This window comes from Hippoglossus hippoglossus, chromosome 7 (genome assembly GCF_009819705.1).
Source record: "Hippoglossus hippoglossus isolate fHipHip1 chromosome 7, fHipHip1.pri, whole genome shotgun sequence".
NCBI lineage: Eukaryota > Metazoa > Chordata > Actinopteri > Pleuronectiformes > Pleuronectidae > Hippoglossus > Hippoglossus hippoglossus.
The window spans coordinates 21,694,075-21,711,207 of record NC_047157.1 but is presented as its reverse complement, the minus strand read 5'-3'; the positions used below and the strand labels follow the sequence as shown (position 1 = coordinate 21,711,207).

The 17,133-nt window shown below is 45.0% G+C and overlaps 1 protein-coding gene across 9 annotated transcripts in view; it reads left to right on the top strand.

The window, feature by feature from the left end:
• LOC117765381 (ankyrin repeat and SAM domain-containing protein 1A-like) overlaps positions 1-17,133 on the top strand; it is a 62,334-nt gene extending 45,201 nt beyond the window's left edge. For 6 of the 9 annotated variants that reach the window (XM_034591934.1, XM_034591932.1, XM_034591939.1 and 3 more), the window contains 11 exons: positions 2,598-2,710; positions 10,412-10,510; positions 10,857-11,003; positions 11,300-11,407; positions 11,559-11,729; positions 11,825-11,962; positions 12,057-12,128; positions 12,247-12,333; positions 12,746-12,883; positions 14,107-14,289; positions 15,625-16,104. In XM_034591934.1, the coding sequence (XP_034447825.1) occupies positions 2,598-2,710; positions 10,412-10,510; positions 10,857-11,003; positions 11,300-11,407; positions 11,559-11,729; positions 11,825-11,962; positions 12,057-12,128; positions 12,247-12,333; positions 12,746-12,883; positions 14,107-14,289; positions 15,625-15,741 (1,373 nt within the window). In that variant the 3' untranslated portion in view covers positions 15,742-16,104. The other 3 variants (XM_034591936.1, XM_034591938.1, XM_034591935.1) reach the window with 3 other exon arrangements.

Here is a 17,133-nt window from a genome sequence, read left to right as displayed (position 1 = left end):
ACTTCCTGCAGCTCAGTATTGCACAGACAGACGGGGGCTTTGTTTTTGCTTAAAGGGGTTGATTTGCTTCCTTTGCTGCAGAAAGCTGTTGCCTTATTTACGCCTTATTCTCATCCCTGAAATCACTTGGACTTTTGGGCAGTCTATACCTCACCTCAGTACCATTGAAGGTTATTCACTGGGCTGTAAGAAATGGGGGGGTCTTCTCAAACGTCTGACTAATCGATGCTCTTCAGCAGCCTTTCTTGCCCTGTGGTTAGAGAGTGGACAGGAAAACCACAGGGTTTGTGTCCAGGCTTTTTTCAGATGGTGCTTCCAAGCTTTTAAACCAAAGGGGGCCGGGCCAGGTCTTTGTGTTAAGGATTCTGTACCTGTTCACCTCTTATTCTCCGGGCTTCTGCGAAGCCTGTCGTCAGGGTTGATGGATGGAGCCCGGGGACTGTAGCTGTATCCCAAACAATCGACTCCCTCTCTTCAGCAACATTATTTCACATTCCCTCCCAGTTTACTCTTTGCTTGAGCCACGTTATAATATATTTAAGTAATGCAGCAGATCCGTTGCTCCTTAGCACAAAGTTTGCTGTCTCCTTATTCCCAGCCGGAGCGAGCTGTTTAAATATTAACCACTACGTACTGTATGTCAGGGGGATGAGCTCATTTTGCTTTGTAGACTTTAGGAAAGCTGAGACCACTGCAGCAGCGTAGTGAGCCTCCCTCTACGGGCTGCATCTGTCTGCTCTGAACGTGCTTTCAAATGCATCCACTCAGCCCCTCAGCCGCCATGCTCACAGCTCCATCTCAATGAGGGAGGCCACCGAGGCCACCGAGGGACTCTCTGGAGAGGCAGCTCTCTGTTTGATGCCCATGCGAGAAGCCGCATCCCCATCAGCCCCCCCTCCCCTCTTTGATTCAGTCCAGCGTTGACTAGAAAGCTGGGATGTGTGTGGCTGAATGGCTCCGTGCCTGCAGCCACTCTTTTACTTTTCTCTCCTCTGCTGATCGACATCAGAGTGAAAGATGCAGTGGAAGAGGGTGTGAAGGGAAAACACATCGAGTGTGGTGCGATGAAAGGAAGGAAGCTGGAGCCAATGCTGGTAATGAGGGGTGGGGGGTCTGTAGCTCGCACTGACAAAGAGCAGCCACCTGCAGTGTTTCAGAGAGGTGGTGGTGAGGGAGAGAGGGAGGAGTGGGGAAGCGCATGCAACGAGGGGGGAGAGAGAGAGTAAGGGAGGAGAGAGGAATTGCAGGCAGCAGCTTTGTGAACAGTCAGGACAATAGGAGGACGCCACCTCGGAATCTGTCCATTCTTCACCCCGGAGACGACGATACAAGCTTCTTTTTTTTTTTTTCTTGACTGGACTTGACCGCATCTCACAAACTGTGCCAGACTGAGGCGAGACAGTTTTCACACTCTGTTCGTCTGCAGAGGAGTTCAGTCTCGGGGGCCAGCAATTACTGAAGTGCTCCTTGAAGTAGCTGATTGGATCCCTGAGTGGATTTCTATTTTCTTTACCTTGACACATTTCCGACTTTCTGGAGTGACTTCTCTGGAGCGAGATGAGGAGATGAGGAGATGAGGAGATGAGGGCGGCGACAAGGGAATGCAAAGCTTTAAAATGTGCATTTTACACATTCATTCTATTGTAGTTTTATTTCATGTCTGTTTGTTATTTGTAAGTTGGCAGATTTCCTTATGTGTTGCCATGCACACACAACTTAGTGATCGAATCAGTAGTTAAAGCCAACTTCACCAAATTCCACTGAGTAATAATTGATTCCTGTGTTTTCAAAGTGAGTTAAACCAGTAACATGGTAAAAGGAGAAGAGGCGAACATGTCTCCTCCTGCAGGTCAGGCTCCTGTCAGCTGTGGCTGCTGACAGCCGTCACCACGGCTTTTGCTTGTGATCAGTCTTTGCTGATTGCAGCCGCTCCGCATTTTCTTCCCGTCCTGCTGCCGTCCATGTGTGCAGGATTCCTGTCCCGTGGATTATGTGCTGAGTGAGCTGCGTCTGTGATTCAGGGATGAGCCAGTTCGATAATTAACTGTCTCCCGCTTCTGTCCGCAAGTTTCCCAACAACTTCCCACTCAGCCGAAACAAATTACCCCGCCTGAAAAAAGCAGTTATGAGCGGCCTCTCTCCTCTGACTCCTCTGAGTTTCTCCTCAAGACAGAACTGGAGCTCATTTAAATCAGCTGCAGGCTTTTAAAAAAGTTCCACCTCCTGACATGGGACATTTAGAATTCTTCTGATGGCTGGACATGAACTGTTTTATTGCTCATTTTCCTTATTTAGGTGAGGCAGCACTGTGTTGTTGTTAGCTGGTTATCAACCAGCTCATAACCCTTTATCACCCCCCTCGCCCCTGAGATCAGGGGTGCTATAATCCATCTTGGGTGACTTTGGTTCGGCCCCCGCTTCCCTGCGGGAGCTGACGCCCTGTCCACAGAGGACACTGTCTCCCCCGCCTTCCTGTTGCTGGTGCGCTCGGCTCTGCTGGCCGAGAATGATGTGGCAATGCCACGTCTCATCCTCAGAGTGCCGCTGCTACCGGCTGAAAGGTTTCTCCCTCCTGAAGCGCTTTCCCCTGTCCTCAGGTGCTGCGGGCCGGCTGCTGGACCAGCCCGTGGGAGACTGGCTGGAGCATGTGGGGCTCCCGCAGTACGAGAGCAAGCTGCTCCTCAACGGGTTCGACGACCTGCACTATATGGTGAGTTGCTTACTACAATGTCCAAATTGTCCTCAACTCTTCTGACTGTCATCGTTGACTTCTCACTTCTGTAATCTTTTTTTTTTTTCCACCTGTCACCACTTACTGCTACTTAACTCCAGTTTGCATCTTTGTGCATTAATCCAACCGATGTCACTCTCCATTAGTTGATAGATGATCCCCTGAGCTGCACCTGACATTGAATTAGTTGAAACTCAACCTCTCCCACTGTGAGTCGGGCTTGTGTTTCAGTAGCTATGATACTTAATTATAGGAACAGTTGTTTTCTGGGGGGATTGAACAAAATCACATTTATAAACTTCTTGATATTATTTGATTCCCAGCACAACCCTTCATAGTCTTTTGAAAGGTTTTCAGATGTTTTCATGCCCATTCAACTACACAACACGCTGCCTGATCTGATCTGTCAGATGTGTTGTTTACATCAGGTTTAATATCCTATCGCCTGGTTCCGTGTGAGTCAGGTTTGTCCTGTCAGGCTCTCAGGCGCCTTGTCTCAGCTCAGGAGGCCACTGTCACATCCTCTCACTTACAGTCACTGAGAGGCGGCTGCTGCCCGCCCAGAATGCAGGAGCGTCTCAGTGAGCAATGGGATGCTGTTGCCAAGCCGACAAGTTTATAGAGCGACGCCACTGTGAGTTGGCACTGGTGCTTTTGTCACTAATGAGGACTGATGGAGGAGAGGATGAGGGACCCAGCTGGTTGGGCTGAGCCAGCGGGAACGTTGGAAGTGAGACAGCCACCTTATGTGTCGGGAAGAAAACGCTCTCCTCCTCCATCAGGCCCATCACGCGCCTCGTCTTTTAATAAAGAGCCATATGTGTTCAGCTCCTCATCTCATTTCAAACGCCACGTTTGATTTCACTGATTGTGATTGGTGAGAAATAGTAAATGGTCACATGCAGGCAAAACACGACAGCCAACATCTTTACCATCTGTCCTCACATGTGCAGGAGAGTAGATAATTACATGAATTAAAGATTTTATGATGTGTTATGTACACAACTAGTTACCGCACATTGGATTACAATAGACCACAAATCCCAGATCCAGATTTGCATACATTTTCCCAAAATCTTTAAAAATCCCCTTAACTAAGGGAAACCAACTTTAATGACTTTCATTACTTTATAAAACAAAATACATCACATCACCGTCAATGTATTTACTAGGTAATACTGACAAATCCAAGTACACACTGATAAAACCATCCAGCGTTTTGAGACATCAGCAATCATCTTATCTATACATCAGAATAAATCAGGTTTTTGTTGAGCCTTTTAAATCATTATAATTAGTGCAGTACTAATCTAAAATAGCCTGAACCATCTCCATTGGCTGAAGATCTTAAAAAGTGTGTGTTCATTGGCCGCTGCAGCTCTGTTCTCATTCCAGACATTGGATGTGATATACACAGCAATCCTTGTACTTGACATAATACTAAAGTAGTTGGATCACTTTATCTCACTGAATTGTGACCGTTTGAATCATTAAAGTCATATTTTATTTTTTATGACCACTGCTGCTGGAAGTCACACACCACTCGCTTGTCCTCTTCACATATCTTTTAAAAACGTGTGTGTTCAACTGCAGATAACTGCAAATTATTATTCAGTTTAATTCAATTATTGAAGCACAAACACATTTTTGTGATCCAGTTGATATGTTGTGAGCCTATAGAGCACAATTCATGTTTAACTACAGCCTTTCCACAGACTTTACTGGCCGTGAAATTATTAAAATTCAAAAGCAGCTACTTGAAAAAGTACGACAACAGCAGCCATAAACTAAACCCAACGTACAGTGAAATGAAATGAACCCAGTGTACTGTATATGCAGATGAGTGGCTGAGAAATGACACTAATCTTCATGCTTACTAATCTGAGCCTCCGTTCTCACAGTAGTTAACATAATGAGGAAGTTAAGTCAAAGTAAAGAGTTTCTTTCGGTTCGTCCTCCGTCTGTAACCCAGAGAAAGTGTCACACTCGCCTTGTTCCAGTCTGTGATTGGTTCAAATGAAGATCAGAGTTGTCTGTTGGTTTGTGTTATTTAAATGTTGTAATTTAGATGTATAGAAATTGTAAATTGGGACTTATTTACCTCCAGAGAGCAGAACTGTCTCACTGAGCTTTAGTTGTTTTGCAGGGACCACAATGTCCATGTCTGTCAGCTACTGTTGGTGAACAAGCATTACAAAGCCAGAAACATCACACCAATAAGATGCATGAGAACCTTTCACACTCTTGTGGACCTACGTGCCAGCGATGTCTGACTAATTTCACTCTACAATGATACAAATAACCTTTAATCTACTTTACATAACCTCCGAATAGCAGATTCCTCCCTCTCTCTCTCTCTCTCTCTCTCTCTCTCCCTTTATCTCCGTCTCTCCCAGCCTCAACGACAGCCATGTTTAAGTCTGCGTCGAAGCCTCTGAAGTTGCTTTCCGGTTTTTAATCTTCTTTCTGTCTTTTTTAGCCTTTCATTCCCTTCCCTCCTCAGCCCCGAGTCGTCTGAGCGGAGAGCTGGCAATATTTCTATCTTTAAACACGGCTTACAAAACCACCTGGCTCCCCGAGATCGCTTGAGGATTTAGAAAAGAGCCGTAACCTTTAAACATCGCGTCCTTCTCCACAGCAAATGTTGACCTTTTTAAAAAAAAATCACAATTTGGTCTCGACTGGAAACGGGAATTACGCCACGAGTCACCTTGTCTGTGTTTAAACTTTTTCTAATTGTGTTTAATGTGCGCTTGTGTATTGGAGTGGATACAGCAGAGGATAGGTCATGTTGCATTGTGGGCTCTGTGACCAGACAGATATTATTGTCTAATGCAACAAAGCCTCACACATAATCTCTAGGGTATCAACTCTAAACAATCTAAATCACACTCATGAGTACAACGATATTGCAAGTAGACACAATTTCTGCAGCGTCATGGATGACTGGAACCTAATAAGGACTCTAATACTTCCATGACCTCTCCTCTGTAGCTGCTATAGTCAAAAAAACAATGGCTGTGGCTCAGGGGTGAAAGCGGTTCGATCCCAGTGATCCCTATTCCTTGGGCAAGATATCGAACCCCAAAACTGCCCCTTCTAAAAGAGAAAGTGTTGCACATAGATGCTCTGTATGAATGTGTGTGTGAATGGGTGAATGGCAAAAAACTGATCTGTAAAGCACTTTGAGAAAAGGGCTTTATAAATACAGATCATTTACCAAAACGAAAAAAGGCTAAATTCATTTACACTCAGAAATAATCAATTATTCTTCATCATGAAATGTAAAGATTCAGCATCAGGCTCCTTTTAATCTTCCCTTGGGTATAACCCCCCCCCCCCCTAGAAAAACATGGGTTGAGAAATGGCATGTCTGCTGAAGCCCCTTTGCAGTGAGATCACTAATTAAACAGTGTTTGCTCAGCCGGTCCGACTGCTGCCGCCTCTGTCTGCCCTGCAGGCTCGCTCCAGGAGCGGATCGATAGATGCAGTGATTGTATTGTGTTCAAGCACCGAGGCAGAGACGAGCGTCTTCTGAAACCAATTAGATGCTTTTTATCGACTCTTAGAGCAAATGTCCCGATGAAACAAGCTCCCGTGCAGCCGCGCTGTCCTCGAGTAATGCTTGTTAAACTGAAAACAGCTCTTTTTCCTGCTCTACTCTCAGCCTCTGGAAAAACGTGTCGTTCAGCTGTGACAGTGTCGGCCAACGGAGCTCTGAGTCAGTTTGTCTGCGAGGAAACTGTTTCTCCAACACGTCGACGTGGTGTTCAATCATGGAGCGATGCAGAGAGGAACACATTTACTTCAAGTGCCGAATTGATGGAGGTGATTTGGTGCATAGAAGTAGAATCGCACTAAGTAGAGCGTGTACCTCCGCCAAGGCTCAATAGTCCCCTTAAATTCAATCAGGCTGCACCAAATTACACACTCTCATAGGTATCAGCCCCCTCAATGTCAATCAAATCAAGATCTGTGTCTAAAATTCATAAATATGTTCAAAAACAAATCTCACAATGTTAAAGATGTCTAGAATTTAATGGGATCTTTCCTGACCTAAACCATCCGTCCACTAAGTTTCGTGTAAATCCGTCCAGTAGTTTTAGTGAATCCGGCCAACTAACAAACAGCAGATGAAAACTCAACCTCCTCGGTGAAGGTAACTGAAAGATTTTAATCAGAGAAGTTGCACAAAGGTTAGAGAAACATCAGAACACATGATATCTCCATTCAACAGAGTCCTCCACCTCCTGTTTTCTGCCTCAACGCTGCTGGAACGAGTCGATGCCAATGAAGCCTGCAGACAAATTGGAAACTCAGTAATGGCCTCGTGCATTAGAAGCCCAAAGATTTGGGATGATTAATAGATTTGTTTCTGTTGTGCTGATGGTGGTGATATACTTCTCATCCATTTAACTATTTAAAAAAACTGTTCTGCAGGGTATGGATCCAATACATCGTTTTTTCTTTATCGTCTTTGGCCGTTCTGTCCCAGGTATATTTTTACAGGCCCTTGTGTTTTGATGACAGCCTGTTAAGGACGACAAACTGTGACTTTTAGTGCGGCTGTTATGTCCTTCAGACGGTCAGAGTGAGGGATCCGTGCCCCGGAGCCCCTGGCCTGGATTCAGAGTGCCTTTTAAACCAGGGGGGGGGGGACCAGTGTGGCTGTTCCTCTGGATACACCGAGAAGAGAGCAGCCGCATTTTAATGAGAGCACAGGGCGAGGCGGAGAGCAGAGATGGATTGGCCACACAAGCAAAGGCATAGAACCACCGAGGTTACACCACTCTAATGTATTGTGTTCACCCGTGTTGTGCTGATGTCAGCGGTTGTGCATCCTCACTTTTTCAACCTGTGGAGTTTGTGTCTCTCGCCAATGAAATATTTATGTTTTTGTTTAACTTTCAAAGACGAGATGATCCCTTTGAAATGACTTTCACATTTAAAGTCCGTGCGTTCAGTCGGCTTTTGTTCAGGCAGCGAAACGTGGATTATTCTATTATTAATGAATCTGCCCAATATCTTTTCAGTTGTTTAATGAATTTTTCATTGTGCTTTCCCAAAGTCCAAGGTGACATTTTAGGTGAAGCTCAGGTTTCTATATAAGACGAAGATGAGCAGCAAATCCTCATGTTAAAGGGTCTGAAATCAGTCAAAATATGACCGAAATTTAACAAGTTATTACACTATTAGTTTAATCTATGTGACAATTAAATCAATTATTTTGATTATACAATTAATGGCTAATAAAAACCATCTCTTTAAAATATTTGTTTTCTCTGACCAATGGTCCAATATTTAATAGTTAAAAGATATTTAAGAAGAAAATGCAGATAAATGCCTTAAACAGTTAATTAGTTACTGCAGTTATTGGTCAGTGATTGTTAGAGAATCGACTTTTAATGCACTAATAAAACATCCAAACCTGCACAGCCTTATTTACAACAGTCATTTTATTCTGAAAACATAAGTGGCTCTTCTAACAACAATCATTTTTGACAAGTTGTGATATCTGTTGTCTCAAATGTCAGTAAATCTCAATAAACAGTGAAACTTTAGGAGCAACAATATAAACTAGAACGGCACTCGGGAGAGTTCAAACTTCCGCCAAGGCTCAACAGTCTCCTTAAATTCAATCCAGCTGCACAAAAGTCAGTTCGGTATCAGATCCAGAAACAGGCTTGATCCTTTTTTTTTTTATTAAGATCCATCAATTATTCTCTGGGAAGTCTGGGAAAGTGACAAAAGAATAAAAAAAAAATAAACAAATTCCTTGATCCACATCTGCACCCAAATGTAATGGTTTCTGTCCTCACCCATACAATACATATACATAACCTATGATATATCTGCATTGAAACACGTCTACTTAACCACAGAGTAGAAGGAAATATGAGCCCCCCCCACACACACACGCACACTTTTATCAGTTAATCTCCAGTGGGACAATAATGCAATGATCCATGTGCACAATTATCCATCCAGCTCCCCAAATAGATTCAATCCTCAGGTGGAGAGGCAGCGATCAGCGCGGCGCCGCTCAGAGATAACGGGCTTTAAGTTGAGTTGTCAGTTTAGTGCGAAGGGTTTGAGAGAGAGAGAGAGAGAGAGAGAGAGAGAGAGAGAGAGAGAGAGAGAGAGAGAGAGAGAGAGAGAGAGAGAGAGAGAGAGAGAGAGAGAGCTGCGTCACGATGTCAAATCTGAGCTCAAACGCCGAACGTCAGTTCCGAACGACACTTTGCCCAGATGGTGCAGACGCTCTTTGCTTCATCCCGTCTTTCTGTCCGTCTCAAGATTCCCACAGGTTTTATAATGCAAGCTGCTAATCGCCCTCGTATTAGACACTTACACATTGCAATGCCGAATGAATGTAAAACTGAATGTCGGCGGATTACTCAGCAAAAAATTATAATTATCATTGTGATTCCACAGGCAGCATCACTCTGCGGTTTTCCCCTCATACAGACAGACCCGCTCCTCCCCTCTCCTCATCCGTCGTCTATATCGACTGCTCCTGCATGAAGAACAGGTCGTCAGCTTTGACCTACAGACGCTTCCTCTTCTGTCGTGTGTGTGTGTGTGTGTGTGTGTGTGTGTGTGTGTGTGTGTGTGTGTGTGTGTGTGTGTGTGTGTGTGTGTGTGTGTGTGTGTGTGTGTGTGTGTGTGTGTGTGTGTGTGTGTGTGTGTGTGTGTGTGTGAGAGAACCATAGGATTCACTTGAGATTCGTATTGAGGGGTCAGCTGCATGGGGCCGTCACATTTCGTTCCTGAGGGCAGCAGCTCCCATGTCGCATCATGATACTTTGACAGATGAGATTTGGTTGCTGACGCCTCAGTGTGGCGCTAACACCCCCCCCCCCTCTCTTATCCCCACCCGTTATCTGAGCTGGGACGCTTTGTAATCATTTATTTTTATCTCGACTGTGAGCTGGGCTAACAGGAATCTGCTAATACATTACTTTAATTGTAGAAATACTCTCCCTTCACATGTCGGGGGGGGGGGGGTTTGACTTGTCTCCTTGCAGCCTGAAGATACAGTCAGATATCGAAGCACTCGTTTCCAACCCATCCATCACATGTCGCTGACCACTCTGCAGCCCTGACATTGATTTATCGCTCCATTCTCCATTATCCAATCGCCTGCCACATGGTCTCAGAGGTGGTACTCTGTGTAACCAAAGATGAGTTTGGCTATAATTCACACACACATCCCCGTGGGCCCCCCTCCCCCCCCCCACACACGCTTACGTCTCATTTAAGGGGTTATCGACATGGCCCCCGGTCCTTCAGTCACTGGGCTGGACTCCAGGAAGGAGTTTTAACATCTCACTCTGGAATAATTGACCTTTTTTTCTGCCATGGCAGCGTTTGCTCATGATCAATATTTACCCTTCAGAGTGGGCTCTTCTCATGGATGATTTGTCTAACCTTGTGTGTATTAGATTTTCACAGATGATTTCAGGGTAACACACATTCAGACAAACCTGATCATATAAAGTGACTTGATTTCTTTGACAGTGTTGTACATTGTTTGGCAGGTCGGATCGTGTTTTACTCAGAATTCCCTGAATGATTTCTGCTCTCATGCACGTGCTTCAGACGTCTTTCACAGGCACCAGTATTCAAGTTCATTCCCATTTCCTTAAACTGCGCCGTTCTCTGTATTTTGTTCTGCAGGGTAGTAATGTCATGGAGGACCAGGACCTGAGAGAGATCGGGATCCAGGACCCAAGTCACAGAAAGAAGATCCTGCACGCAGCACGTTCACTACCTAAGGTGACAAATCAACTGATTACTACTCCAGTATTAATAATCTAATAAGACAATAACATATATTATCGGTGATGGGAACCATTTTTCTGCCAGTACTTTTACTTTAAGTACAGTATCTTCATGTGGTTACAGCTTTGTCCTTTAACTCAAGTAGAAGTGTTGAATGTCTGTTTCAAAACAAATACAAAACTCGTAAAGGGCTATTTCTAGTACTTCTACCACTGTATTAGTTTAACTTAAACCTATAATCTTTTTCTTTTGGCAGGAAATCTGGTAAAGTTGCAGCAGATACAGATGTACAGCCTGTGTCATGAACCCCTTTAAGTGTCTTGACCGTTCTCTCCTGCAGGTGAAAGCTCTGGGCTGTGATGGCAGCAGCTCCCTGTCCTCCTGGCTGGACAATCTGGGACTGCAAGAGTACTTACACAACTTCCTGACCAGCGGCTACCGCACTCTGGACTGTGTGAAGAACCTGTGGGAACTCGAGATTGTCAACGTGAGTCCCAGTGACATACAGGGACTGTGATTAGTATCAGAGGATGAAATAAGTTTAACAGAATAAAGAAAAGTTTGACAGTGAAATCAGAGGAGACTCAAACTTGGATTTTAGATTTAAGTGCTTCAGCTGGTCACAGGTTTAAAACTATACTTTAGTCAGAGCTCTTACAAGATCAGACATTTTGGGTCGAGCTTAAGGTTAAAAGCTCTTAATAGGAGTATCCTTGTTATGTCTCCACCTTTCTAGCACCAGCTCCTCATGTGTCGCTCCATATTTTCCTCTTTTCCCCTCAGGTGCTGAAGATCTCCCTCCTGGGTCACAGGAAACGCATCATTGCTTCGTTAGCAGAGAGACCGTACGAGGAGCCTCCGGTCAAACCTCCTCGCTTGTCTCAGATCAGGGTGAGAACCTAGAGACTTGATGGTTTTCCCTTCGGTCTGACTCAGCTCTGTTGGTTTCACTCACTGATTTAAGCCGGCAAAGCAAAGTTGTTGTTAAAAGCTAAAGTACAATCACTGTTTTATTCAACTAACTATGTCTGACTCTCTCCAGTTACAAGACCTGCCTGGATCCCACACCTCGTCCCCCCTCAGTCAGATGGATTCCTACGCAGGTCGATCCATGGACCCTCTGCTGCCTATAGTAGAGCCAGGGAGGAAAAAAGTGCCAAATAACGACTACGACGTGACCCAAAGACATCACAGTGAACGACACAGAAGTCATGTATGTTGAGTTTTATCTGTATCTTCAGCAGTGCATAACGTCCAGGACCTCCGTGTGATCCAGTGATTGTACAACACTTTCATTGATAATTCCAGGAACGGTACGAGGAGCGGCATCGGGAGCCTCGTCTGACCCTGCGTCCTCCAAGTCTGGCTGCGCCTTACGCCCCCGTCCAGAACTGGCATCACTCACCGGAGAAGCTCATCTTCGAATGCTGTGCTTACGAAGCCAGTGTAAATTTACGCCTTTCTCTTTCCTCAATGATCCAGTTTCCACTTAACACAAACAGCAACCCTGAGTTTTCTTCTCTGCTCTTCCCCTGTTCAGTACCTGGGTTCCATGCTCATTAAGGAGCTGCGGGGTACCGAGTCCACGCAGGATGCTTGCGCCAAAATGCGGGTATGCTATAATCTGCTATTCCATTCTCGGTGAATAAAAACATGACATTGTGCGTATGAATGAACGATAAATCACCGTGTTCTCCTTTCTGATCTGCTCTGTTTTTGTGGTCCCCCAGAGGTCGACGGAACAAATGAGGAAGGTCCCGACCATCCTCCTCTCCATCACCTACAAGGGTGTGAAGTTCATCGATGCAGCCAATAAGGTTCATTGCTACACGTCATTGCTCGAACTGAAGTTAACTTTTAAACCCTCAATATCTTCAGTGTTCCACATAGTTTTAAACTCAGTATTTTAGTATTATTTTGTGAAAGACTTACACTCGGACATCACGCTGTTTCCTCTGGGATGAAAGTCTCTTCATATTGACATTTATTTGACATTAATTTTAAAAAAGGAAGCTCAGCAGTCTTTTCATTTTTATGTCTGCACTCTCCTCCGATGGCTGTGAAACACATTTTATGCCTCAGTGTCTCCTGTCACCTCATATTTTCACAATTCGTTCAGACTCGTGTCCTTAGATTTGTGTGTGAAAAAGCTTGATTTTCTTTTTGTGTGTTGTATTAAAGTGTCATTTTCAGTCCATTACTGATTCACACCTTCTCTTCTCGGTGCAGAACATCATTGCAGAGCACGAGATCCGGAATATTTCATGTGCAGCCCAGGACCCAGAGGACCTGTGTACGTTTGCTTACATCACCAAGGACCTGCAGACCAGCCACCACTACTGCCACGTGTTCAGCACAGTAGACGTGGTAAGGATGGCGCTCGCTGCCCCGCCCCCTTTTGTTCTGCTGGAAAACACATTGTGCGGTTTTCAGACGCGAAGTCCAGATATTGCCTGGAAAATTAGAGTCTGACTAAAATTAGAGTTTGCCTTTCACACATGAAGAAGGCAGCAGGAAATTGACGGGGTCAGACATGTGCACAACATCAGGAAAGACAACAGGGGTCGGCCCTTATCGCCAAAAACTCTCAAATCCTCAAATCTCGTTGTCTTTCCCAGTTGACATCTTCATCTGTGTTTGCCTCCTCTTTTTCATCCTGAGAGGATTTGTATTCTTCAAGTTTTGCGTCCATCACTTGTAAGAAAAATCATCAACACGCTCACTGTGAATTTCCCCAAAAATCCGGTGACAAGCAACTGTCTTAAACATTTGTGTCACATACGTCCCCTTTGGAAAATGTCTGCAGTTCAGTGCATGTCTGACAGAAGCCAGATTAAAAAATGAAAGTAACTTCTTGGAAGTGCTCAAAAAACTTTCCTCGCTGGCACATTTGAATTCCGCCAGCGTCGTTTCCTGTCCTTACTCGGAGCAGATGTGACGGGCTTCACAATCGACACTCTTATCTCCAGACTTATCTCTTTAAGGTGTCACGCTTCAGCAGCGGTTGATTGCCTCCCTTGTAGACACGGTGCGACTCCTGGCCATGATAACTAGCCGTCCCTTACCTACTCTGTCCCCCCACACTCTGTGTGAGACAGACGACTCAGACATGTTTGTGTCACATTCTTGATTAAAGGAGATGACACATTTCCTCATTGTGGGACTATAGAACATAATTTTATCTTATTTTCAAGTGATGTTGAAATGCTCCCTCCGTATAATTGTTTTTTAAAATTCCTGAGCCGTGTAGAGTGATGTTTAAATCATCTGTCTTTAGTACTTGTTCCTATTTGGAAGCTGACAGGAAATAGCAGGAGAATACAGCAGCGGATTTAACTTGAAGATGCAGCAGATGTATCTACTGAGAGAAGCTGTTTGCTGCTGCACGATACTCCTGAGATTAACTGCCACTTCTCCGTCTTAGTTCTGAAGTGTTGGGGAAAAGAAACTTTGCTCTCAGATCTTTGCTGCCTCGCTGCAAGCTGAGCACAGTGTTGTTGTCCTGGAGGAAAATAAAACTGACTTTGAGGCTTGAAATCCAGGACATTTTCAAGCTCTTCCTCTTTCTCTCTTTTTTTTTTTCTGCATAGAACTTGACCTATGAGATTATACTGACCCTGGGTCAGGCGTTCGAGGTGGCCTATCAGCTGGCTCTGCAGGCCCAGAGGACCAAACAGCACCACAACCTCCCGGCGGGACCTAGTTCTGAAATCACAGAGATCATGTCCAGCCGACCGGTTCCCAAACCACGAGGCAGCGTGCGGAAGTCAGGGGTGAGTTGGACATCGGACATATTGTAGCGCAACACACCAACTCTGATTGTGGATAAATCTGTATATAAATCATACAGGATTTACACACTTCCCAGAACCATAATGCTGAAGCGTACACACACACCTGTGAGCTTCCCAGTACAACCACACTCGAACCAGACTCCTCCTGTCTCATGCTTGCTGCTCATATCTGTGTCATTTTCTCTGTCTCTACTTCTGTTTCTTTTGTTCTTCCTCTTTCCCTTCTTCTTTTTCTTCTTCCTCTTCTTCTCTCCCTCGCTCGCTCTCTCTCCGACTCTCCTCTCTCCTCCTGGCGGTGTTTATCTCTCCCAGGACTCTCCTCCTGTCGACAGTCGTTGCTGTTACTGTTACACCTGCACCACCCACCGTCCCTCCTGCCCACTGCTGCACTCTTCCACCCCCGCTGCTCAGGTGCTGCCTCCTCATCCTGTCACAGCTTCATCCTCTCATGCTTTTTCTGCTTTTATATCTTTATCTTCACGCTCACCTCCCAGAAAATGTCACACGGCATTGTGTCCAATTTTTCTTTGTGAAATTATTTTGCTTTTATTTATATAAATATATATATAAACAAGTTATATTATGTGTACTGATAATTGTGTTTTATGTCAGGTTTAACTTGGGTGCCCTCTAGTGACAGTTTGGTAGTAGGACAGACCTACTTACATGCACAGAGAAGTACTCCTGGTGTAGAGACTCTGTGTGTCACTAAATTTGTGTTATTATTACATAACTGACTTTTTTGCAACAGTACAGGAAACAGTACTTGTATAAAATCCCATTATTAAAAGTTTAAAAATGTAAAGTAAGTTTAATTAAGTTAAATGAGTTTGAAAGTATTTTCTTGATCTTGAAAACACCATTAAACAAATGGTCCTTTAAATCAAATTCAACTTGTCGTGGTATAAAATTTGAACATTGACAAGAACAGAGCTGCTGATGAGGTGATAGAAGTAAACCTTTGGATGTGGATGTAACTTTTATTATAGTTCAAAAGACAAAGAAGGCAAAGGTCAAACTAGGTTTTAAATGACAAACATTTCAAACCATAAAATATATGTAATTACCTAGAAGGGCTGGTTGGCCACTTTATCATCATATTGTGTTTATTGAGATCAGATACATATACCGGGCAGGCAGACAGACATATATTATTATAAGTTTATTGTATATCTGTTTATTCACCAGGAGGAATTAAAGTTGTTTGTAGAAACTTGTATTTATCACTTCCTTCTGCTTATAAACTACATTATACCAGGTTATTAACTATTTGAGAGGTTATATGTATCTTATAAATGCTGCTTGTCTTCACAGGGGGACATTGTGGACCAGGAGGGAGACGCTCAGTCCCAGGGCAGTGCCACGTGGCTCGTGGACCCCAAGGAATCCAAGCGCACTATCAGCACCAAGTATGAGACCACCATATTCTGAGTGGACCCTTCTTCCTCCCGACCTCTCAACCTGGGCCTGGTCTCGCCCCTCTTCCTTCCACCCCCTCCTTCTGTGTGCCTTTCACTCTGCCCCCCCCCTCTCTCTCTCTCTGGGCTGGACCCCCCGCCCTCCCCCGTCTCCCCTCGGCCGTCACGCGTGCCCTGCTTTAACAACAACACACTACTAGTGCAACCCCTCCACCTAATCAACCCTCCTCTCGCTGGTCTCACTCTCCAGTTTTCTGCCACTCAGCTTCACTCCTTCTGTTTGCCTGCTTCCTGAACTTCCTCCCCCCCCCCCCTCCCAGTCCACATCCTGGTATTAACTCTCGGTGATGATCTCTTCTTGGTGCTTTTCCTGCTCTGTTAGGCGACGGCCACTCTGAGGCTTGTCACTCTGATCTATCGACTCCTGACCGGTGCTGGGAATATCTTGATTTACTTCACCCGAGAGTGACCCCCCCGCAGGCAGCACACATCCTCATACCTGGATGGACGTGTTTTCCAGAGGGAACCGAGAAACTGCTCCTGTAATTCTGTGCATCTGTTGGAATTTGCAGACTGTTTCTGAAGCAGTGGGGGGTGCAGGCTTTGGTGGTTATGTAGAGGTCGGTGTAGAGGGTCTGCTCGAAGCCAAAGGAGGATGAGATCGTAGCACTGTGATAACGTTCTTTAGGAGCTTTTAAAGTTATCATTTTTTTTGGGGGGGGGGTTCTCCTGGGGTACAAAACAGGGCACAGAGGCTGATATGGGACCCGCATGTAATAAGGCCCATGATGCTCCAGAAAATAGACAGCCCCATCTGTCATGGGACCGGCATGCCCTCCTTTCTCTTTCAATCAGAGGAGCAGGATTCAAACCTGCTGCTTCTTCTGGACTGAACTAACTTTAAACTAAGCACTTTTACCAAATCCCCAAAAAGTGTGTGAGAATAAGTGCATCTTCCTCTCGTCTGTTTTTGTTTCCTCTTCTTTTCACAACAAATGCCTTCTGTGTCTTCACCGTGTAAATATTTCACTGGCGACAGTGAAGGAAGTAAATGATTAGAACTTGGGGACAATCCCTCACCATCATGTTGTGTGTGTCCATTTGTTCAGTTGTTACTTTTACTTTGTTTTAACCTCCCTGTTTTGTGTGTGTGTGTCTGTGTGTGTCCCTTCCCCATAGCTGAACACTGTGGCCACTCCCAGCCAGTAATAAAGAGCCCTGTTTGCGTGGTGGGTTTGTTTTCTCGTTGGGAAAGTGACCCACTAACCACGCAGCAGATCACATCGCCAGTCGGATGGTTCCCGCCACAGTAACGCACGGGCCCGGAGACTCTCTCAACACTGCACGCTCCCATCACCTCACACATATAACTCCACACACACACACACACACACACACACACACA